This window comes from Sinocyclocheilus rhinocerous, unplaced genomic scaffold (assembly GCF_001515625.1).
Source record: "Sinocyclocheilus rhinocerous isolate Xijiao unplaced genomic scaffold, SAMN03320098_v1.1 scaffold4319, whole genome shotgun sequence".
Classification (NCBI taxonomy): domain Eukaryota; kingdom Metazoa; phylum Chordata; class Actinopteri; order Cypriniformes; family Cyprinidae; genus Sinocyclocheilus; species Sinocyclocheilus rhinocerous.
Window position 1 is genome coordinate 238,136 of NW_015658510.1, and position 24,505 is coordinate 262,640.

General features: G+C 42.4%; 2 protein-coding genes across 4 annotated transcripts in view; both read left to right on the forward strand.

Annotated features, from left to right (window-relative positions):
- Positions 1 to 294: 294 nt before the first annotated feature.
- Positions 295 to 3,281, forward strand: LOC107722304 (carboxypeptidase N subunit 2). Of its 2 annotated transcripts, none has more exons than XM_016530602.1 (2): positions 295 to 356; positions 905 to 3,281. In XM_016530602.1, exon 2 carries the CDS (start codon positions 910 to 912, stop codon positions 2,422 to 2,424), a length of 1,515 nt encoding a protein of 504 aa, XP_016386088.1. In that variant the 5' UTR covers positions 295 to 356; positions 905 to 909; the 3' UTR covers positions 2,425 to 3,281. The 2 variants fall into 2 exon arrangements, with proteins under 2 accessions (XP_016386088.1, XP_016386089.1); XM_016530603.1 differs by having other exon boundaries at positions 305 to 356; positions 908 to 3,281.
- Positions 3,282 to 4,878: 1,597 nt separating this feature from the next.
- The window catches only part of tns3 (tensin 3), a 32,628-nt gene continuing 13,001 nt past the window's right edge, over positions 4,879 to 24,505 (forward strand). For both annotated transcript variants that reach the window (XR_001637797.1, XM_016530593.1), the window contains exons 1-13: positions 4,879 to 5,005; positions 13,260 to 13,409; positions 13,515 to 13,565; positions 13,651 to 13,773; positions 13,902 to 13,966; positions 15,702 to 15,785; positions 15,987 to 16,099; positions 16,333 to 16,393; positions 16,659 to 16,734; positions 17,151 to 17,277; positions 17,426 to 17,491; positions 17,619 to 17,720; positions 23,294 to 23,989. Coding sequence is in view for 1 of the 2 variants with exons in the window: in XM_016530593.1 (XP_016386079.1) it covers positions 13,260 to 13,409; positions 13,515 to 13,565; positions 13,651 to 13,773; positions 13,902 to 13,966; positions 15,702 to 15,785; positions 15,987 to 16,099; positions 16,333 to 16,393; positions 16,659 to 16,734; positions 17,151 to 17,277; positions 17,426 to 17,491; positions 17,619 to 17,720; positions 23,294 to 23,989 (1,714 nt within the window). In the remaining variant the exon portion in view is untranslated. The remainder of the gene's footprint in view (positions 5,006 to 13,259; positions 13,410 to 13,514; positions 13,566 to 13,650; positions 13,774 to 13,901; positions 13,967 to 15,701; positions 15,786 to 15,986; positions 16,100 to 16,332; positions 16,394 to 16,658; positions 16,735 to 17,150; positions 17,278 to 17,425; positions 17,492 to 17,618; positions 17,721 to 23,293; positions 23,990 to 24,505) is intronic.

The window sequence follows — 24,505 nt, forward strand, 5'->3', positions numbered from 1 at the left end:
ACTGTGCTCCACAGAAAAACATATACCTCTTCTGTTGCTCGGTTCTCTTTATGGGTCAATCTATAAGTCTTGAGATTAGGTCTGATGAAAGCTCCCTCTATCCTGTAGCTACCACTATATAATCATCAGATTTGTGAGAATTCATTATTAATGTTGAACTAAATGGATAAATATTTGACCAAGATGAATATATGTACTCTTTGTTTACAGCAGTCTGATCTTCAAACCATGACTGAAGTCACAGATAGACCCGACCAATGACCGTCCGTTCACTCAGACAGAGTTTATCTGAAAACCACAGACGTCGAAGTGGAATTTGCTTATTTCTACTCGAGCTGCATGTGCACAATTGAGCGGTAGGTAATCACTGTTTTACATATAATATTGCATATTTGCTTGGTGTTAAGTAATTAATTATTTTTATTGTTAACAGTCAGGTTTACAGGATCGTGTGCAATCAACAACATTATTTTACAGCTTTTATTATTATAGGTTAAAGTCAATTCATACACATACTGTTATTAATTCATTGCATTTATACGTGAATATTGAATTATATGTTAAAAATGTATTCGTTTATGTAGAAATGAACAACAGTAGTTCAGCTGGTTAAGCATGTAATCATTGGTGCTAATAATCAAAGTCATGGGATTGATTTCTGAGGGAACGCACATGCTGATGGAAGTGTGAGTGTCGTTCAATCATCAAGACCTAACGTGCATTTGATGACATCAAACATGTTTTCTTCTACTCACTGAAATGTTATTATGTGCTCGTGTAAAAGCAAACAAGATCTTTGAACTGTTCTAAAAGTTAAAACTGCAAAAATCTATTCTTTTTGAGCATGAATGTACCCCAAAGAGACGCAGTGACTGAAAGTGAACTGTGGCTTTTCTTTTCCCAGAAGACATGAGCAAACAGTGGGCAGCGGTTGTACTCGTCCTGATTCAGCTTCACTGCTGTGATTGCTGTCCTGATCTGTGCCAGTGCTTCTCAGCTGTGAAGGTCGTGTGCTCAGACGAGTCCATGACAGCTTTACCTGTCAACATCTCAGCGCAGGTGAGAGAACTGATTGTAGTGGCGTCGGGCGTCACACTTTTGGACGGCCGTTCCTTCAGAGAGAACCTCACACTTACTAAGCTGGTCGTTCTCAACAGCCTCGTGAAAAAGATCTCTCACGACGCCTTCGACCGTCTGCTTGAGCTGCAGGAGCTGGAGATCAGTGGAAACTATTACTGGTTGACTTTTGAGGTGCAGACCTTCAGCTCGCTGGCCAACCTTACGAGACTGTTACTCAACAACAATAAGATCAGCGCTCTGGACGCTGGCATTTTCGACTCTTTGCACAAACTGGAAGCGCTGCAGTTGAGGGGGAACAGCTTGTCGTATTTGCCCAGGCTTCTCTTCCATCGTCTCCACAAACTGCAGGAGCTCGACCTGTCCTTCAACCACATCAGCTCCGTCTCAGCGGATGTTTTCCAGAACAACTCTCTCCTGAGAGCGCTCTCGCTGCAGGCCAACACCATCTCACAGCTTCCGGACGGGATCTTCACTCGCCTGGATCACCTGGAGGAGCTGAACCTCCGAAGCAATCTCATAAGCAACCTGAGCTCTGAAACGTTCCCGTCCGGTTTGCGGAAGCTGATCCTCAAGAAGAACTCACTGGCGCAGCTGCCCCACACCATCTTTCACAAACTGCATCACATTACGTATCTGGACTTGTCTCAGAATCAGCTGTCTGGAGTCCCTTCGGATCTCTTTCAGAACCTCATCTCGCTGAAAAAACTGGATCTGTCTGAGAACCGGATTACAGCATTGCCTGGCTCTGTCTTCAATGGGCTGTTTAGTATAAAAGCCATCCATCTGCAGAAAAACAAACTGAGCTCGCTGGAAGCGAACCTGTTGAAGGATCAGCACGATATAGAGCAGCTGCACTTGTCCATGAACAGCCTGCAGAGCATCCCGCACGGCTTCTTCGATGACCTGGGCTTCCAGTGCGTGGTCCAGCTTCACGGGAACCCCTGGCGCTGTGACTGCGGGTTACAGTACTTCTTTGACTGGCTGAGGTACAACGAAAGGAACGTGGAGGATCTGACGAGGGTTTACTGTGAAGCTCCTGAGGTTATTCGAGGACACCGCCTGGTGTCTGTGGACAAGGAGCAGCTCGTCTGCGGGAAAAACTCCAGCTCTGAGTTTCAAGGCTCCTCCGTCCTAAACGTCACTGAGATCCCGGTTGATGGCGATGATGATGGTGCGATTCGTTGCTCGCTCCGAGAAGTCAAAGGCGCGGCATCCATTCAGTGCAAAGTCACTAAATGCACAAGCGTGAAGTTTGAGGCTCTTTATGAATTTGATGGAAGTAAACAGGAGAGTTTCATAAGTGAGTGGTCAGCGCCTGCGGGATGCTCCAACGGGACCGTTTAGTGCTTTTATTTAACAGCACATACTGTACAGAATGCTTAATGAGTTTCTGCTTTAGTTGTATAAATGTTTGGGGGGAATTTTTCTTCAAAGCATGTGATGATACATGTGTACCTTTAGGGAAGGGGTGTCTAATCCTGCTCCTGGAGAGCCAATGTCATGTCAGTTTAACATGCCCCAACACACTCACCCCGACATTTCTAGTAACCCAAAGGCCTTGATTAGCAGGTGCAGGTGTGTTTAAATGGAATTAGAGCTCAACTCTGCAGGTCAGTGGCCCTTCAGAAGCAGGATTGGACCCTTAAAGGGACAACTTTGTACCCTATTTAAGCCTAGAAGTGCCTACCCTACAGCAGTGCTTCTCAGACCCATCCTGACGACCACTGCACATTTAGTAAGCCTCCCTCATCAGACACGTCTTGCATTCTCTGCTAATGAGCTGGTGAGCTGAATCAGGTGTGTTAGACATTCAAAATGTGCTGTTCTAGGGGGGTCGGCAGGACGGGTTTGAGAAGTTCTGCTTTAGAGTAGTAATATGTACCCTTAAGGTGCTACTAAAAACCTTTTAGGGGTAAATAAGGGACGAAGGTGTCCCTATAAGGGTCCTGCCCCAGTGACAAGCTGTTGTACCTGTAATGGTAAAGAACCCTTGATGAGCTTCTGCTTTAGTTTGCTTGGGGCGAATTTTTCTTCACATCATGTCATAATACACTCTCAGAAAAAGATGGAGCAGAAAACTTAAAGGGACAACTTTGTACCTTATCCACTGCTAAAAGGTGCATATCTTACAGTAGTAATATGTAACCAAAAATGAAAAATTACTGAAAACATCCTCAGGCCATCCAAGATCAGGATGAGTTTGTTTCTTCATCAGGTTTGTAGAAATGTAGCATTGCATCAGTGTCTCAGCAATGGATGCTCTGCAGTGAATGGGTGGCGTCAGAATGAGAGTCCAAACAGCTGATAAAAACATCACAATAATCCACAAGTAATCCACAGCACTCCAGTCCACCAGTTAACATCTGGAGAAGACAACATCTTTAAAGTTTAGAGCTGTTTTGCTTTGTTTTTTTGTAAACGCTGCTTGATCTGTGCAGATTTCTCTCCTGATTCAGCATTATTATGGATTATAGATTCGTATTTGAGGCTGAGTATAGGCACAAAGTTGTCCTTTTAACAGCTCTGCCCCGACATACTGTCCCAGAATGCTTTGATGTAGAGCTGATTGTGTTCATCTGCCGTATGTTAATGACTAAGCCATGCGTAGGCCGGACTCATCACAGCGGAGCAGCGTGCCGGATGAATCAATGAGAGATAAGAGAGGTGGATGAACTTGTTTTGTGGGGGTCAAAGTACAGTCATGAGACTGAACCACAACACAGTGTTTCAACAAGCTGAGTGATTCATGTGAAATATCCAGTAAACGTGCATCCCTTGCATTCATACTACTGTTTCATAAACCAATAAATAATAATGTGCCACTGGAAGTGCTTTTGTGCTGCCATTGTGAGTTTATACCATTGTGGAGCTATGAAGTGTGATTTTAAACTTGTCTCGGATTGCACACAGCATGCATTAATATCAGGGCAGCTACATCTGCTCGCTGCAGCACCGTCAGCTCACTGTAGGTGGCGTACCCCGCACAGGAGCAGGAACCAGCCTTCATCAGGAGTAATTACACATTCACAGTGCAGGAGCAGGACATTCCAGCAGTAGATGCACATGAAGCATGCAGCACAGCAGATCTCACACACATCAGTGATGTTCTCCACTCGTGTGCTGCTCTCTGCTGTGAGGAACCGCAGTCAGTCATTAACCAGCTATCAGAGATCACCACACACAAAGCCATGTTATGTAATGCAGCATTCCTGCGCCTTCAGAAGACCAATGAACGGCTGTCTTCAAGAGTCTGGCCAGAGGTCATGTGACTAACAGGGTTCGGTTACACGGACGACAGTGAATAAACTGTGAAGACTAGTGAGCCAGAGAATGATTGTGCTGCTCAGATGCTGTTCTTTAATAACTCAGGGAGATTTAATGCTTGAAGAAATAACAATAGAGACAAACGAGCCAATAGTTGACATCCTCATGACAAGACATCTACACTGAAAAGAGTTATTTTCTTACTGCGTATTTTTGTCTTGTTTTTTAGTACAAATATCCAAATCTTACAAAAAAAAAAAATTTACTCATCAAAACAAGTAAAAATATCTATCAATGGAGTCAGAAAAAAAAACTTCATTTAAAGGGAAAACAAGTTTTTGTTATGTTGTGTTTAGTTTTTCTTGTTTTAAACTAAAAATCTGTTAATTTTTATATTTTTTTCAGAAATAAGATGTAATATTTATTTTAAGTCATTTTGCTTCTCAAGTAAATGTGTCTTGGTAAGAATGTTTAGATATTGATACTGCACAACAAGACAGAAATACAGAGTAAGAAAATGTTAGCATTCAGTAATCCTGGACTAAAGTCTGAATCCTCAGCACAGACGGCTTCTTTCCTGCAGTCTGCAGCAGATTTACAGCTAAACTATGACGAGGTGAAGTGAGTTTCCCTCTGGTCTGCTAACTCTCCACCAGACAAGGTAAGCTCAGCTCTCTCTCTGAGTTCTCCATGAATCAGTCTCACTGCATTCAGGGCTTTTACTGATTTGGATGACAGCTGTATTTAGTGGCTCTGATCTGTGTGTGTGTTGTGTGTGTGTGTGATTACACTGATTGAATCAGACAGCACTGTGTGTGAAAGAGCTGCGTGTTGCTTTTCATTCTGTAGGAGCAGTTTTCACTTTTCTGCCGTGAGGCGGCTCACAGCTTTCTCTTTCAAAGCTCGATGAGGTTCTCAGTTACGTCTCATTGAGTATCAAAGGGTTTTTCCCCTAAAAACCCCAAGACACAGTGTCTGTAATGTCATCCAGTAAGAGTTGAGAGTTATATAAAGAACTCAGTGACTTGTGTTTGCAGGCTTTGAGATCTTCTTTGGAAACTCTGTTGGGGGAAAGTTTCTTTTTCTCAGGAGAAACATCTGACACATTAGCAAATGTCTCTCGTTAATTATAATCAAGACGTTGTTGATGTGTGGCTGAAGAGAGAGTCGACTGCTGTCCTCAGCGTTGGGCATTTAATGACAAGTGCTGTGTGGAGATTTACTCCAGGAATGTTTGGTGTGTCTCCACCCATCACACACACACATCACACACACACATACACACACACAGACACACACACACACACACACACACAAACACACACACACACACACACCCTGTATCACCATCAGAAGCCCAACTAATGCCGAGTTCACACTCTTCACTATCATCAGAGCCACTTTCATTGACGATCTATTGATTATCTCACTGCAGATCCTCTGTTAGTCTGTCAGACCGCTCTTTCTCATCTGAATCGGCTCTGTTGAGTCTTTGTGTTACAGTAATAAATCACAGTCACTCGCCTCGCTTAAATGAGGAACATATGTAATCCATTACAGCGGGAAAGAGAAAGAAAGAGAGGGAACGTTTCAGACAAAAGACAGAGAGATGAAATGTAGCGTGTGTGTGATTGAGTGCGTCTGATGCAGAGATGGAGGGGTTAAAGAGCTCTTGACTGCGTGAAGAGAAGCAGTCATTTAAAACAGCTCCAGAAACCGACAGGAACCTGTGGATGGTTTCCGCTCGTGGTCTGGACCTCAGCGCTGCTATTTCTGACAGGATCCTGATGCTGGATATACAACATGAACACCAGATTATTTCCGGTCCACTTTAGACATTCTACTGACTACAAGTAACTTTGTCAACTAACTCTCACTAGAGTATTAGTAAGCTGTGAGGTTAGGGTTGGGGTTAGTAGAATAAGTTGACATGGAGTTGCACTTATAGTCAGTAGAACATCTAAAGTGGACTATCGAACCCTGACAGTTCAAAGACAGTCAGTACTCTGAGTCTCATATTCCAGCATGTCTCCTCGTCTCAGTCACTTCACACTAGATCATCAGTCAAGCTGTTCTCAGCCGTCGTCCAGGACGTTTACTATGGTAGCACAGAGAGAAGTAACTCACAAACACTCAGAGTTGAGGTGGACATGTTTAGTGCCCTTAGCGGTTCTTCATCAGTGATGCTGGGACAATAAGAGTCTCCAGAGTCTCTCTGCTTCTGTGAGTCTTTTGAGCGTTTATGTGTGTGACACCAACACCTCCATCCATCTCCATTAAGTTATAGTTATTCAGTTAATCTACAAATACTCTCAATTATTTCTCCAGTTAAACACACACGGGACATATGGACAGTTAGAGTGATTGGTTGTCCATTTTCTTGAGGATCAGAGTTTCTTACCTTTAATGCACCATACACTACTGTTGAAAGATCTGTGGTCAGTAAGATAAAAAAGGAGAAATTAATCCTTTTATTCATCAAGGATGCATTAAATTGATCAAAAGTGAGAGTAAAGATTTAAAAAAGATTTCTATTTCAAATAAATGCTGTTCTTTTAAACTTTCTGTTCATCTGTGAATCCTGAAAAATAAAATGCATCACCGTTTCCACAAAAATATCGGACTGTTTTCAGCATTGATAATAATCAGAAATGTTTCTCGAGCAGCAAATCAGCATATTACAAAGGACAGACAGATGAAATGTAGCGTGTGTGTGATTGAGTGCGTCTGATGCAGAGATGGAGGGGTTAAAGAGCTCTTGACTGCGTGAAGAGAAGCAGTCATTTAAAACAGCTCCAGAAACCGACAGGAACCTGTGGATGGTTTCCGCTCGTGGTCTGGACCTCAGCGCTGCTATTTCTGACAGGATCCTGATGCTGGATATACAACATGAACACCAGATTATTTCCGGTCCACTTTAGACATTCTACTGACTACAAGTAACTTTGTCAACTAACTCTCACTAGAGTATTAGTAAGCTGTGAGGTTAGGGTTGGGGTTAGTAGAATAAGTTGACATGGAGTTGCACTTATAGTCAGTAGAACATCTAAAGTGGACTATCGAACCCTGACAGTTCAAAGACAGTCAGTACTGTGAGTCTCATATTCCAGCATGTCTCCTCGTCTCAGTCACTTCACACTAGATCATCAGTCAAGCTGTTCTCAAGCAAATCAGCATATTAGAATTATTTCTGAAGATCATGTGACACTGAAGACTGGAGTAATGATGCTGAAAATACAGCTGCGCATCACAGAAATACATTACAGTTTAACAGATATTCACATAGAAAACAGCTGTTTTAATTGAAATAATATTTCACTGTTACTGTGTTTTGATCAAATAAATGCAGCCTCGGTGAGCAGAAGAGACTTCTTTCACAAACACTGAAAACTCTGAGCAATCCCAAACTTCGTAACGGTTGTGAATGAAAGCGTCTGCCGATCGCAGTGTTTCGGCTGTAGTGTGTGTGTTCAGGTGGGTCACCTGCTTTCTCAGGTGTGGCTTCAGATTTGTGAGCTGTCAGGCAAAGTCTCTGAAGCAGTTGTTGTGTGAGATCTGGCCATCTGCTTCTCTTCTCTCATGTGACGGTGAGTGTTGTGTTTCTCATGAATGTACATCTCGTCTGATACGCTGAGGAGACAAACTCGCTTCACATTGTGCTCTTTTCTTCTTCCTTTAAGCTGATAGTCATCTCACTAGTACCTACGGTGTTTGGACACGTGTTCACTGAAGTACAGGGGTTAGGACACACGTCTGCTCTGAACATGTTGTGTGGGTTTGTTCCTGCTCTTGTGTGTTTGATGTAGCTGAAGGTGCTGCTGGTGGAGCTTGTTTTTACAGGCCCGGATCTCAGCACGCGCGCTCTCAGTGGGTTCTCATGCCTGCAGGAGCTGGATCTCTTCCTGAGGCCGACACACCTTGATCCCAGGCACGGCGGGCCTGCAGAGACACGTCTGGAGGAGCCGCTGCGTTACTCGAGAAACCGCTCCTCTTTGACCTCAATGATACAACACATTCAGTGTCGAGGAATGAATGAAGCTCATATTGTCCTTCAGCAACAGTTATGGCCTCCATTCAGCTCCTGATGACTCAATCAGGTCCTCCTCAGTGGGTCGTCTGTATTGTGCTCCATATACTCCAGAACATGAAGCTGTCAGACAGACCAGATCAAACAGGTTTTCAGGGGTGACTTCAGTAACTCCAGCTCTTTCTCACATACGCTTGAGCTCCAGCTCAGCGATGAAGTCGTCTGTCAGTCTCATCGTGATGTTTTGTTTTAGTGTGACATCTTCTCACTTCTCCTAGTGATGGTATGACAGCTTGTTATAGTTTGTGAGACCTCGTGGTACATTGACCGCACATGTGATCGGTGAGAGCACAGATACTGTGTTTGACAGCACAGAGATACTATGAATCCGGATGTTGTTACATTTTGATGACCTTTTGACCCAACATCAGCCACACACTCAGTTTTGGGGAAAATCTAGACAGAAAACTCAGATTTATGTATATTGCATACACTTTGCAAGGTTTGTATGACCTCCCCCTTCAGATGAACTGAAGCACTGTGAAATAATTCTGCATTTCTGCTTTTTCTCCACTCACACTAAAGTGTCTAAATGCTACGCAGTGATTTTGAAAGCGACTGGAGGCATGTATTATACGGATATATCCTTTCACAGAGCCGTCATGCTGGTTTGGGCTCTGATGAGGGTGATGGCCGTGTGGTCAGTGTTGTGTTAAGCAGAAGAATCTGAGATGGTCAACAGATAAAGCTCAGCGGATGAAGCCGCTCCAGATCCACAGGAAGTCCAGAGATCTCACTGGATAATAATAATAATAACAAAGAGAACAGATGGACAGAAATGTTATGACAACAAGAATATAACTGACAAATGTTTGAGGAGAAGGGTAGTTTATAAAGGTTTCCATTTGTTAATAGCAGCTGATCTGGATGATATCATTACGAAGGGTTTAAAGATTCACGAAATGAATCAGTTCTTTTGAATCGGTTCTTTTCTATCTAAAGGTGTGAAGTTGTTCGCGATTCGATCTGATTCATTCAGACAGTTCACTCACTCGGTGAATCGTTGTGAATGACTCTGTACTGCAGGTGAACACTATGTTTTGGTCTTGTAGATCCAGTGTGGTGTATGAATACTGGAATAATTGTGAATATATTACAGTACCATACTGCAGCGTGGTACAACCACAGCAGGCTACTTTTCAGTCACTTAACTTCTGCTGCTTGACTTCACGGAGTATGGATCATTATGATATTAATATTAGGCACAGAAGATTTTGCAGATTTTGCAATAAATAATTCAAATAAAAAGCTCTGCTCCTGTGTTTCTCCCGTGACATACAGTGACGGGCAAATGGGAATTTGGAGCCCTGACACAGGAGCGTAGCCATCATTTCAGAAGTGAGGGGGACAGAAATGTCAAATATAATAATACCTTTTTTTTTTTTTTTGGTCTAATTGATAGGTTTTATTATTATTATTATTATTATTATCCTATCTTTTACTTTTAATTGACAAATCAAATACACTGCTAGACAATAACCAATCATTTGTATTCTATAATATTTTTTCCTATATTTTCCTAATGACAATTTTATGATTTGTTTATATGCAAACACTTTTTCCATTTTTAAATAAGGCAGAAGATATATTGTATAGTTTCCATAACCTACAGTAATAAATGCTGTCAATTAGCACTGCATTATTCAGATGCTTTTTTAATCACCTGGAGATGACCTGAAAAACACACATGAACCACATATTGTTGCAATCGTGTGTTTATTGTCTTCACGTTTCATTAGTTAAAACGTTTCTTTTTATTCAGTTAAGCTACAGCAGACATTGCTTTGGCTACAGCGATCGCTGGATCCCAGAGATGGTCTTATTATTGGGAGATACGAGGGTCTGTGCAGTATTACCTACCATTGGAGAAAGCGTAACGGTCAACTTGGATGATGTGTGCATTGATAACGATCACATTACAGCCTTGACGTCACTGAATTTCAGTTAGAGTTGAGCGACAGTCAATCGCAGTTTACAGATACCATAGGAATGAATGAGAAGTGCCGTAAGCTGAAAGTCCATGACTTCTCATTTGTTTCAGTCTAAACTCTAAAAATAGTTCAATCCAAAAGTACTGTTTGGTGTAAAACATGTTGAAGATTAGCTGATAGGCTGTCGATTCATTAAATTCATTTTAAAAACATTAAAGCTGTTTCCACGGTGCGAACTACGGGGGAGCTAGGGGGAGCTCGGCTCCCCTTAATAAGACATGGGCTCCCCTGAAAACGGGATTTGTGAAATTTTGGGGGGTCTCAAAAAATATTGACAATGTGTTATTTTGATGTGCAATTTCAGTTTTGTGTAATGTGATCATCGTGGATTATTACGTGTAAAATTGCAAAAATATCATTCATTCATGCATGACGGTGATTTAAACCTAATTCACTTCAATAAAGATAACTATACATGCTATTCTTGTCATGAGCATCAAGGTGTGGGGGCGCTGCGGTGCAAATTCCACTCATGTTTAGTACATGTTAACTCAAAGATTTGTAGAAAAAATATAAATGTTGGAGGCCGTTGATCTGTGCGCGAAGTCCTTGAAATCCATTCTGCACTTAGCATCATATAGCCACCATGGCAAAAAGAACACAAGGCAGTTTAATTAATTTTGGTTTTACTAAGAATTTTTGTAGTGATGACATTAATGGCACGACCGATTCACTTGCTGCAAGCCCTGTTAGCACACCTCCCGCCGGGGTGACAACGCAAGAAGAAACTGAAGAAATAAAGTCCTCTCTGGCTGAAGATGGTGATGGTAACAGCTCGTCAGAGGCCGGTCACGATCCTAACCCCTCTTGCTCCTCTCTCCCGTTAAACTGGAACAGCCAGCAGTGGAGAGACTGGAAGAGCCGATATACATGGCTTTTTGTTAAGGATGGAAGCTTGGGGTGCATCGCTTGTAGGGACGCAAAAATCCTTCTTCTGTCTGAAAGGGTACCTTCTTCTGTCTGAAAAGGTACTCAGAACAAGTTGTGAAAAAAGTTATATAAACATAGGGACAGCATTGCACTCAAGAGGGCCATTGCAGTGGCAATGACTAAGCAAAAGGCGATTCTGCCAAATAAAGTAATTGAGGTGAATTCCAAATTAATGGAGGAGACCGCAACATCATTCAGGTCCGCCTATATGGTGGCTAAGGAAAGGCTGTCTTACAGAAAGCTCACCCCTTTAATGAAGCTTCAGGAGCTTAATGGCGCAAAGGTGGGAACTGTCATTGTAAGTCCTCTTTTGAGGCACACGCAAGCGCACGACACATGTTAACTCAAAGATTCGTAGAAAAAATAGAAACATTGGAGGCCGTTGATCTGCGCGCGAAGTCCTTGAAATCCATTCTGCAGTTAGCATCATATAGCATCATATAGCCACCATGGCAAAAAGAACACAAGGCAGTTTAATTAATTTTGGTTTTACTAAGAAATTGTGTAGTGATGACATTAATAGCACGACCGATTCACCTGCTGCAAGCCCTGTTAGCACACCTCCCGCCGGGGTGACAACGCAAGAAGAAGCTGAAGAAATAAAGTCCTCTCTGGCTGAAGATGGTGGTGGTAACAGCTCGTCAGAGGCCGGTCACGATCCTAACCCCTCTTGCTCCTCTCTCCCGTTAAACTGGAACAGCCAGCAGTGGAGAGACTGGAAGAGCCGATATAACTTACATGGCTTTTTGTTAAGGATGGAAGCTTGGGGTGCATCGCTTGTAGGGACGCAAAAACCCTTCTTCTGTCTGAAAAGGTACCTGGCACGCACTTGTCTGAGGAGTGGATTAATGGGGAAGTAAGCAGCACTGCTCAGAACAAGTTGCGAAAAAAGATATATAAACATAGGGACAGCATTGCACACAAGAGGGCCATTGAAGTGGCATTGACTAAGCAAAAGGCGATTCTGCCAAATAAAGTAATTGAGGTGAATTCCAAATTAATGGAGGAGACCGCAACATCATTCAGGTCCGCCTATATGGTGGCTAAGGAAAGACTGTCTTACAGAAAGCTCACCCCTTTAATGAAGCTTCAGGAGCTTAATGACGCAAAGGAGGGAACTGTCTTTGTAAGGCAAGCGCACGAACACCCCACCCCCTTGTTATAAAAATAAAAAAACAAGTGGGCTCCCCCAAAGTCCACGGCATAGTTTGAACACTGGCTGTTTCCTCACAAAAGCTGTTTATTCAGCGTTGTGAAGCCTCTCCTCCATTGACATCCATTTAAACAAACGGCCTCTGGTCTCCTTTCCTGCATACCGCCACAGCGGAAGCGTTAGCATTAGCCGTTACGCTTTTTTGGCTAAAGGTTGAAGGTTTGCCTTCCGGTGGCTTTTCTGGATGCCTTTATCGATTGTCCTTCTTTAAAGCAAGACTAAAGATTATTAAAACATAATGATTAAAAATTTAATTCTCTGACACTTTACAAAGTGCACTTTTTAAAAATGTACTTCGTTTTGTTAAGAGTGTTCTTTCTTTAAGTACATTTAAGTTGCCTTTATTTCATTAATATTATATTATCTGCAAGTAGAGTTTAAAAAAATACTTTTGAAGATTTGAAGTACACTACAAGTGCACACTCAGTGCAATCAAGTGCACTTCTTGTTCACAAAGGAATAGATGCAGTTCCACTAAAGCCTCGTTCAATGGCACACTGATATGATCCCATTCATTTTCAGTTCTGCCGAGCCACACGGTGTATGTGTCTGCAGTGACGCTGCGACGTTGAGAAATGTTTAACTTAATGCAGATGGAGAATACTTGTCCTGTCAGATACTTGTTCTCTTGAGCTTTCATGTGCTGCTCTTCTGAAGTTCAGGGCTGATCTGAGCGTAAATCGTCTGTGTGCAGATGGAGGAGGGATATGAACTCGACCTCACCTATGTGACGGAGCGCATTATCGCCGTGTCCTTCCCTCAAGACTGCTTCGAGGAGACGTACCTGCGCAACCTGAGAGACGTCACACGCATGCTCAAGTCCAAACACACAGACAACTATCTGGTGAGGATCCGTTACGCTTTCACACAGGAGACACGCTCTCTGATGTGTTTCTGTCATCACATCATGCATCATGGGCTTTTTAACTCATCATCATTTGATTTCCAGGTGATCAACCTGTCAGAGAGAAAGCAGGAGCTCACTAAGATGAACCCTAAGGTGCTGTGGAGGATCTGCTTTATTAGTGCAGCTACAGAACAAGTCTGGAATATGATGTCAGTGTTTATTTGAACTGTCTCCTCAGACTCTGGACACGGGATGGCCGGACTTCCACGCTCCTCCTCTGGATAAGATCTGCAGCATCTGTAAGGCCATAGAGAACTGGCTGAACGCCGATCCGCTGCACGTGGTGGTCATTCACTGCAGGGTGAGACGTAACCTGAAGCCGCCTTCACAGCGACATGTTTAGCCAGGGATGAGCTGCGTCATTCATTCACAGTGTGTGTGAGTGTGTGTTGTGTGTCAGTAATGCATAATCTCTCTCTGATTCACTAGGGAGGGAAGGGCAGGATAGGAGTGGTCATCTCCTGCTTTGTTCATTTCACAGACGTCTCTGCCAGGTACCTACACTCTTCACACGCTCCGACAGATCTCACTCTCAGTCCTTATCACAGGAGGAGCTCAGCCGTCCACACTCCATCTCCAGAGGATTCGATCATTTATAAATGTGTGATCCATCAGATCAGACATCTGTATCTGCGGGATCTTTTCTCTTCACTAACATCATGCTGGTGTTGTGCTGATTTTTAGTTCTCCTGTCAGAGGAACCTCAGGTGTAGAGAATCACATCGCTGGAACTGTTACCTTAAAGAGCTCTTTCTACCTCATTTAAAGGGTTAGTTCTCCAAAAATGAAAATTAGTCCATAAATTACTCACCCTCAAGGCATCCTAGGTGTATGTGACTTCCAGTCGGACCTCATACGTCATCCGCCCAGAGCTGCTTCTGTGTACAACAGTGAGCGCAAGCTACATTAAAGTGATTATTACGTTTTAAATATGGTTATTTTTCTTACAAAAACGCATCGATTCGCTAGCAATAAGCCCCAAGAAGGGGCTTCTGCTTCGCGTCGTACCTAACAACGCCCCTTAGCTGTTATAAATTCACTGTAAACCACGGCTTCACGGGGCTTATTGCTTTTATAAAACGGTTATTCCATATACGTAGTAAGGTTTCACAAAATAAAACGGAGCAAATAAAGTGTAATGATATTAATAAAAACAGTATTCTTCCACCAAACAATGTAGTTCCTCAGAATCAGTTGTGGTTGCAACAAAGTGGTTGCCGAGCAACACACAGAAGTAAACAAAGGTGTATGTTACTTTGTAGAGTCATTTACAACAGCTTCGAACGCGGCTCAGCCAATCAGAATCAAGCACCGGAACTATCCGCTTTATAAAATGATATTTATGATTGAATTATTTTTTATTTTTTTTTGCTAGGGCCCATTTCTCAATACTTTGGTCACTTTTTCTAAACTCTTCACACATTTCTCCTTACCATCTCTCAGTTTGGCTCAGCAGTTCATTTCACATTCAAAATGTACTAAAACTACCAAAACACTTCATATCGTCTCAAATAAACCCTTCTTAACTATAGTAAAGATTATCAACCAACAAACACACTTTGTAATTCATAATGACATAAAAATAACTTAAATCAGGCAGCATTAGGCAGTTTTCTTCTGTAAATAATATCTTTACATCACAAGAATGACGCTCTGTAGTGTTCAGATTCACTGCAGTAAATGTTTCACACTCCCTGTTTACATTAAAGCACAATATTATTCATAAGTTTCCCCTTTTGTATAGAAGGTAATGAAATTGAAAGACTTGTGTAGCTGTTCAGCTGCATATAATTGTTTTGATAGTATTTCATGTTTTTTAGATTTTGAATATATTTCAATACTGTATTACTGTAGAAAATTTCTGTCTTATTCATTTTTGTATAATGTTGGGTTTGAACTTATGATTAACAGGTTTGCAAAGAGCATGTAAATGTTCAAATTGGCCTGTAGGTTCATTGAGTTTTGGTGTTTTTTGTGTCTGAGTGAGTAAATAATTCGTGTAATTTGACAGATGTAGTCATTGAAGGTATTTTGTGCCAAAGCAATGATAAATGATCCACAGTTTATCCACACTGATGCTGTTGTGAGTTCTGACTGCCTTCATCTTCATCATCTAGTGCTTTAGCTTTTCAAACCCAACTAAAGTTTGTTAAAGTTGCTATGATATTTGGTCTGCTGTGGATGGACTGGTGTGCTGATGCGAGCGCTGTGTTCGTATCGTCCTGACAGTGCGGATCAGGCTTTAGATCGCTTCGCCATGAGGAAGTTCTATGATGACAAGGTTTCTGCGTTGATGACGCCGTCTCAGAAGAGGTGATTCACTTCAAACACACATGTCCTGCAGCTCTACACGCTCTTCTGTGTGATGATCTGATCAGTCTTTCTTCGCTAGGTCTTCTCACGTTATCAGTATTTCTGTGTGTGACGTGCAGTAGGACAGTTTCAGGACAGAGTACCTCATAACTGAGCACACATGATTCTTCCGTGTCAGATGAAGCTCTGCTGTTTGTTCAGGTACGTGTGGATCCTCAACAGACTCCTGAGCGGCTCCATCAAGATGAACACGTCTCCTCTCTTCCTCCACTGCGTCATCATTCATGGCGTCCCTCACTTTGACCCTGCAGGAGGTCAGTGCTCTTCTGGACTGCATCATGTGTTGAGTTACGGTTAATTCACAACAGAAGAAAGTGCTGGAAAGATGTATTGAACCTGAGGCTTAATCTAATGTGACTGCTGCTAGATCTTTCTTCAATAAAAGCCTTAAATCAGCTCAACACTTAAAATCCAGTGCTACAACAGCCAGAACTGGAGCCGTTTTAAGAATAACCCGTTCTTTCTCTTGCATCGTGATGTTTTGCAGTGTGTCAGCCGTGTCTGAAGGTGTATCAAGGGATGCAGGTGGTCTATGTCTCAGGAGTCTAGTGAGTTCATTTTATTTATTTTTATCTTTTATTTATGCCTATATATATTTTGTTAGTGTATTTAGTTTTAGTTATTTTAGTACTTAAATGTAAATTAAGTGAAAATGACAAATGTTGCCTTGGCCACTAGCTGAAATAATTTGTTTTTCTTTTTTTAAATAGTTTAATGTTTACTTTGTTTCAAGTAATAAACGTTGTTCATGTTTTAGATTTAGTTAATGATAATAACCCTGGTTTGACTGAGATTTCTGAACATATCTTGCAGTCACGTTGGAGCCGCTCACAGAGACAGGGTCTGCATCTCCCTCGAACCAGCACAGCTACTGAAGGGAGATATTCTGGTACAAACAAACCCTGAATAAACACCAAATAAACATTTAGGATACACGTTTGTCAGTAACAAACGTGCACCTACAGAAAGATTTCATGCACTTTTTCATCATTTAATCATGCCAGCATACTGAACAATAACCCATTAGCACTCATCAAAGCAGAATATTGTAGATTATAAATCCAGAGTATGAACAGACAGACAGATGGATGGATCAAACAGATCTGAGTGATTTGTGTTTATAGATGCTTGATAAAATAAAGGAGGCTCATCACTTTATAAACCACTGAAGACATTAGATGGATGTTTAGTGATTTGGTGATCAGAGCAGCACTTCTGCATCCCGTTCATACATGCCTTCATCTCAGTGAAGAATACTGTGCTTTTCTCACCATTGCGTATCAGTATTCGGTCTTCTGTCTGCAGGTGAAATGCTTCCATAAGAGCAGCCGGTCTGAGCGAGACGATATATTCAGAGTTCAGTTTCACACGGGTGCCGTTCAGTCCTACAGCCTCGTGTTTCAGAAAGACGACATGGAGCACGCTAACAAAGGTCAGCCATCTGACCACTACAGACACAACGACCCATTCAGGAGCACTGAGTTTACTAGGAATTCAAATGTAGAAAGTGAAGGAGTTTTCTTTGTACGTTTCCTCCAAACAGCATCTGTTGTGTTGATATTCTGATGTTTCAATTTCAGATGCCAGATTTCCAGATTATGGGAAAGTGGAGTTGGTGTTCTCTGATGGCCCAGAAAGAATTTCAGGTGGGTTTTTCTGTGTTGTTGTCAGGTAATGCTGAAGTTTCTCCACATGTCATGTGCTGTTGGCAGTGCTGTACACACACGAGGGCCGGCGGTGTAGCTGTTATCCATCAGTCTGTTGTTCACTCAGGTTCAGAGCACTGGCAGAACGGCCCAGATGTGACCGTCGACTACATGAGCACAGATTCACTCTCTAAATGGAACTCCTACCAGAACATCTGCACTGCAGAAGGTAGGAAGATATGAATGCTTATTTATAAAAGGAAGGACATGTGCTAGAGATTACATGATGCTGAAGGAGCTCTGGCTACACAGACACGCTCAAATCATCTCGAAGATACTCCAGAGTTTGTTGTTTGTTTATCAGTGACATATTCTACTGTTGTATTGTATATTGCATCGTTATCCAAATGCTAAAAACAAACAAAAGAACAAATGTTTATTACTTGTTTTATGTTGTAGTGTGTACAGCAGCTTAATTAGGTTTACAAAATTGGAGTTGTACTTGGGTATTGTATATATCCTGTTTTATATACACACAACAGTAAGTTCTGGTTCTGGAATCTGACTGGCTCAGTGTTGTCTAAGAGTGCGGATATAACCGTCTGACAGGACTTTACAGTGATTTTTCTGCAGGTTACACTATTACACCATTAGGTGGTGACAAATGACTGTGTGTGTGAGTGAGTCACTGAATCATTTACTCAACTGATTCATTCAAAAGTAGGGTCTTTGGTGACCTCCGTTGTGCTTCCTTACTTATTTAAATATAGATCGAACATACTTGTCTGTTGATCTGTAATATAAAAGCAATATCATATGAGCAATAGTGCGTTATAATAACTTGAGTTTAGCTTACCTGTTGAGAAGAAACTTCACAATTTTGGCATCTTGATTGAAACCCAACCATTCCATCAAATTCCTCTATCTTGGCCACGCCCCAAACTCAATCTGTTACAGTAGCCACGCCCCAAACTCAGCCTGCTACAGTAGCCACGCCCCAAACTCAGCCTGTTACAGTAGCCACGCCCCAAACTGATCAGCCTGCTACAGTGGCCACGCCCCAAACTCATCCTTTTACAGTGGCCACGCCCCAAACTCAACCTGCTACAGTGGCCACGCCCCAAACTAAACCTGTTACAGTAGCCACGCCCCAAACTCCTCAGCCTGCTACAGTGGCCATGCCCCAAACTCAGCCTGCTACAGTGGCCACGCCCCAAACTAAACCTGTTACAGTAGCCACGCCCCAAACTCCTCAGCCTGCTACAGTAGCCACGCCCCAAACTCAGCCTGTTACAGTAGCCACGCCCCAAACTGATCAGCCTGCTACAGTAGCCACGCCCAAACTCAAAAAAAGGTTATTTTTTTGGAATTTTTTTTTTTTTTTGAAAAAAAATGTTAGAAAATAAGTTGCACCGGGTCAAAACTGCATTGTTGAGAGAAAAGCACGCAGATACGTTGCATTTTATTATTACATTCAGAAAAACATATTTCCAATAAATAGATTTTTTTACATGTTACATCAGACCATATCGATGTATTGTTACACCCCCCACTGTATAACCCCTTTGGTTCTTTTAAAGCATAGGTAATCTTCCTTCAGTTTTATGATATGCCACATAGTGCATGTGCTGCCTAAGCTTGTCTTAAAAGGTTTGTTGTTTTGCATAGTTGGGCAACATTCAGTCTGTGTCTTTTTCTGTACTGTGGCTTTGCTGTTTTACACACACACACACACACTAAAACCACCCTGTGAGTCCAGGCATCTTTTTCTGACTGCGGTGAGGCTCATGGCAGGACTTCATATGCACTGCAGAATTCACACCCTTCTCAATCTCACAAACACAGGAATAGTCTGGCCAAAATCACAGGTCCCCCACATCTGCTTTGCATAAAACATATTCATGGAAACAAGTTCCAGCACCTTTAATGAAGAGGGTTTGATCAAGAACAAACAGACGTCTCATTCTGAAGAGCATTCCTGCGGCAGACTTCAGGCCTTGTTTTCACATGCACATGCTGAAGTGACTCAAAGCTCGCAGAAATTCAACATCTCTGTACCATCACTGTCCTGAGCTCTGCGTCTGTGTGTAGGCCAGTCCACGGGTTACAGCAAACTGTCAGATAATAGTAGTACAGTGCTGTGTTTTGCAGAGATTTTGCAGGAATAACAATACAGTAACGACGATACAATGTATGATTAGTTTGATTTTAGTGCTGCTTCCTCAGGCTAGCATCACTATTATTGCTCATAGCTGGTACAAGTGATTTGAACAAACCACTAGACCTAGATTGAAACTCAGCATGTAGCTTGTCCCACGTGTGTTGTTGAGACCAGAACCAGAAGCACATCTACAGACCAGAAGATCAGGTTCCTGTTTCACACCAGACAAGAAGAAAACACCTAGAAACCAGCTAGAACCACCCACAACAACAGAACCTCATTTTGGAGCCAAAATGCAGATGACTTCATAATTTGGGCTGCTATCGGAGTACAGCCAGTTTGAGCACCGTATCAGATGAAGCTCTTTAGTAAGGGTCAGTCCTGCTCATCTGAGCAGTGACGGGAGGATCAGCAGTGTTCTTTGTGTGGGTTTGTCAGTGTGGTGTTAGTTTAGCTGATCTGCGGTCAGTCTTGTTGACTCACACAGTTGTGATGCTGAGGCTTTGGCAGGAAGACGACTGGAATTGTAATTATAATGTTTTGTTTATGCTGGCTAATTCTGGCTGCTTTTGATGACAAAACACAAGACAAACACCATACGCCTCTCTCAAGGCACGTCTGAAAGAGACAGAAAATTAATTTATATTTAAGCAAACTTTAGATGAAATGGTTCGAGTCTGGCGCAGCAGACTAACCCTGACTGAACATGCTGAGATGATTTGGTTTAGCGATAAACTGGTTTTAATACAAGTTCACCTCTATCAGCTGTATCTTCATGCACTCTCAAAAATAAAGCTTCCAAAAGGTTCTATAGGTTCTTTGTGATCATGACCACAAAGAGTAATGTTGATTTTTTATGAATAAGCAAAAACCGTGGTTAACACAAATGTTAAAATACACCGTAAATAGCTACACAACTTCATCTGTGTGAAGTTATAGTGTATATTTACAGCTGTCATGACCATAATGAGCAAAGGAGGAGACCGGAGGAGTCTAAACACAGGATCTACACCACAGATAAATAACTAGAAGTTTATCCAGCTAGAACAAGAGTCCCTGTCTAAAGAGACGATTCAGACATGCTACAGCTCAAATAATGAGTGCTTTTACAGAAGTGCTTTAATGTAATCAAGAGCCTCACATTCCTGCTTTTAAACCCTCGAGTTGCTTGCTTCAGCTGTCATGTTTTAGGCTGATGGACACGTCAAAGGTATTTTCTGTTAATGAAGGTTAGAGCTGAACTCACACTGAAGCCGGGCCGTTCCTGCAGCTCTGAGCATCTGTTTCTGTGTATTTCTGCTGTGAGAGAGTGATTGTAGGATGTGAGCGTCTGTTAATTGAAGGCCTGAACGATGTGTTTAGTTGTGGAAGAGGTTTGCTTTTATCTTCAGATTGAAGAGCTCTTCTGGCTGCGTTCTACAGACCCTTCGTGTGAAGTCTGATTCATGAACCAGTCATTGTTTTCAACTGATTCTTTTCAGTGATTCGCTGTACTGTAAAGAAGGACTTTCTTTAGTAAAATCACAATTAAGACAGTTATCACACACTGTAAAAAAATATCATGTTAAATTTATGGTAAAAAACAACAACTTAAACCATATATATCATTGGTGATGTTCATTTAACAGTCTACTTGATCAATGTACTGATATCCAGCGTTAATAACAGAGATGGTACAATATAAATCATGAATTCGTTGTAATTGTCAGCCCATAAACATGGCCATTACTCGTATGTGACCCTGGAGTCTTGAGATTTATACATCATCTGAAAGCTGAATTAATTCATGGAACATGATCTTTACTTAATATCCTAATGATTTTTGGCATATAAGAAAAATGTATAATTGTGACCCATACAATGTATTGTTGGTTATTGCTACAAATATACCCCAGCGACTTAAGACTGCTTTTGTGCTGCAGGGACACATATATAGACGTACACAGCGTCAAACACACAAAGAAAAGACCATCAGGGTAACACACATGACAGTAAAATAATGCAATAAACATGAACTAAATAAATGCCATTACATTTTGTCACCTACTGATAATATGAATAAAAAAGAAACACAATTATTTCGACAAAATATAATGATATATGAGGTCTTACACAGGGACTTTTGAGAATGTCCTTTTACCATTGTTCACTGTAAATTACATGGTAATTCATAGTTTTCCATTTTTCACCATATATGGTATGGCAACTTAATTCACTTTAGCATTTTTACAGTATTTATATGTAAATATTTTGCTTTTAAAGCACAGTTATTACAGTGTATAGAGGAACTATGAGAGGAACTAATGTAATAACGTAATAATTGTCCACTGAAAAACACTACTGCTCCACCATTAAACTGAATGTAAGGGAGTGTGTTTCTCTCCCAGGTTTGGGAACAACATGCAATTTATGATGCACTTTATATATAATCTAATAATGAAGACATAGCAACAGTGGTAGAGATAGCAAACTATGAGCTCCTGGAATGAACTGAATCTCTAAATGAACTGGGCATCTCAGTCTGACTGTATTTGGTATTTTGGCTGCTCCTCATCGTCCCTTCGGAGGAGAGCCGTAGTGTCAGATAGCTGTTCCTCAGCTCCGCCCCTCTCCTCTCATGCTCCGCCCCCTGTGTTTACATTCCAATCTCCATATATGGAAGAAGAGCCCCACCCCCGAGTCTCAGTGAACTAACTCAGCTTCATCGGGTCAGGAGGAAAACAAGCACAGATCAACAGCATTGCTGGAGCAGAAACACAAACACACCGATCACCGCTTCACTCCGTTCAGACAGGACATATGAGAGGTTTAATGGATAAAGTGTTGTGAATACATGCCTGTAGACTGGATCAGTTTCAGTGAGTTAGCAGCTAGTAGACGCTCAATAGTCATCAAGCTGTTTGCTCTTCTCTCAGCACATCAGTGTGAAGCACACGGAGCATGTGCTGCTCTTTCGACGTGTGTGACCGTGAGAAACTGTCATATAGATCACTGAAATCACTAGACACAGTTAACTAGCATCACTAGTGCTGTAAGGCAGCTGAGGCTCACTGCAGATGTGGCATCACTGGAGAAAGCTCAAAGGTCTTGTCATAACTTTTTGGTGGAAATGTACATTAACATATGTTGAAACTGTTAGATGGTGCTGTACATACTACACTCTTATTAGTAGCTGACAGTTATGGCAGGGTTATTATAGTTAACTAAAATATATATTTTTTTTAATTCATTGCATAAACATCATTGCCAAGGCAACATTTCTTATTTTCGTTTTTTTTTTTTAAGTACAAACGTAACTAAAACTTATAGACATATTTTAAAAAGCACAATAACTAATAAAATAAAATGTCAAAATTACTCAAATTAAAGTGAAAACAAAAAATATAAAAATGTATTTCAAAATATTAGCAAATATAATAATAGCACATCAATGACACTAAAATCACTCTGTTGTGGGACGCTGTGTGGTGTAGCCTGGCTAATTTTGTCGATTACATGACCAAATGCAGTATGTCATAAAAAAATGCAGTTACACTTTAATTCAGCATTTGATTTCATGCACATTGAATGTACTGTTCATTAGGTGGATGACAGTGTTCCCTTCACGCACAGTGAGTCTCGCTCATCTCTCCTCTCTCCAGCGGCTCCTCTCCATCCTCCTGCTGTCGTGCTGGACCGATGCTCGGTGAGGAGCGCCACGCTCTCCGGAGCCCAGCAGAGCACCTCCTCCAGCCCCGACCACACGCTCTCGGCCAGCAGCGACTCGGGTCTGTCCAGTGCCTCGCTGCGCACCGACGGCTGGCCCAGAACCCCGCAGCCCAGCCAGCAGGAGCGCGTGGAGCTCAAGCGGCTGCTCAGCGGCTTCGGCCTGGACGAGACGAGCCGAGGCTGCGCCGCGACGGAGCCGCCCGTGAGCCCTGCGCCGCTGCACCTGAACGGACGCCTGCGGCCAAAAGAGCGCGAGACCGACATCCTGGACGACGAAGCGCTGACCTCACGGCACGACCTGCACAGCGTGGACAGTCTGGGCACGCTCTCCTCGTCCTGTCACCAGAGCAGCCAGAACTCGCTGCTGTCCGACGGCTTCGGGAGCCCCAGCCGCGCAGACGAGCCTCAGACGCACGCGGCGGCCGGGGACGAGTCCGAGCGCAGAGCCGGCTTCGCTCAGAGGGGCGCGTCGCTGCCCGTCAGCTCTCCCAGACATGTGTTCCAGCACGCCGGATACTCCACGCAGACCTGGGTCCATCAGCAGCAGCTGGTCGCCGCTCAGCAGTACCTGTACCTGCCGGAGGAGGACGCCACAGAGCACATGCAGCAGCTGCTGCCTAAACCCGCCGGTGAGCAGAACGAACTACTCTGATGTGATACTGCAACATTGATTCGGTTCTCAAATTATATTAAAGCAATAGTTCAGACAAAAATAAAAATGTGCTGAAAATGTGCTCACCCTCAGTTCATCCGAGATTAGGATGAGTTTGTTTCTTCATCAGGTTTGTAGAAATGTAGCACCGCATCAGTGTCTCAGCAATGGATGCTCTGCAGTGAATGGGTGCCGTCAGAATGAGAGTCCAAACAGCTGATAAAAACATCACAATAATCCACAAGTAATCCACAGCACTCCAGTCCATCAGTTAACATCTGGAGAAGACAAAAGCTGAAACAAATCCAGCATTAAGACGTTTTTAACAAAAATTTTGGCCATAATCCATAATAACGCTTCCTCCAGTGAAAAAGTGCATCTGCAGTTGTCTCTCGCATCAAAATCCAGCCACATATTTGTTTAGAGCTGTTAAACGCTGCTTGATCTGTGCAGATTTCTCTCCTGATTCAGACCAGAACACTTTTTCACTGGA

Excerpts from the sequence above, each read along its gene's own strand:
- LOC107722304 (XM_016530602.1), top strand. The coding sequence starts at position 910 with ATGAGCAAACAGTGGGCAGCGGTTGTACTCGTCCTGATTCAGCTTCAC.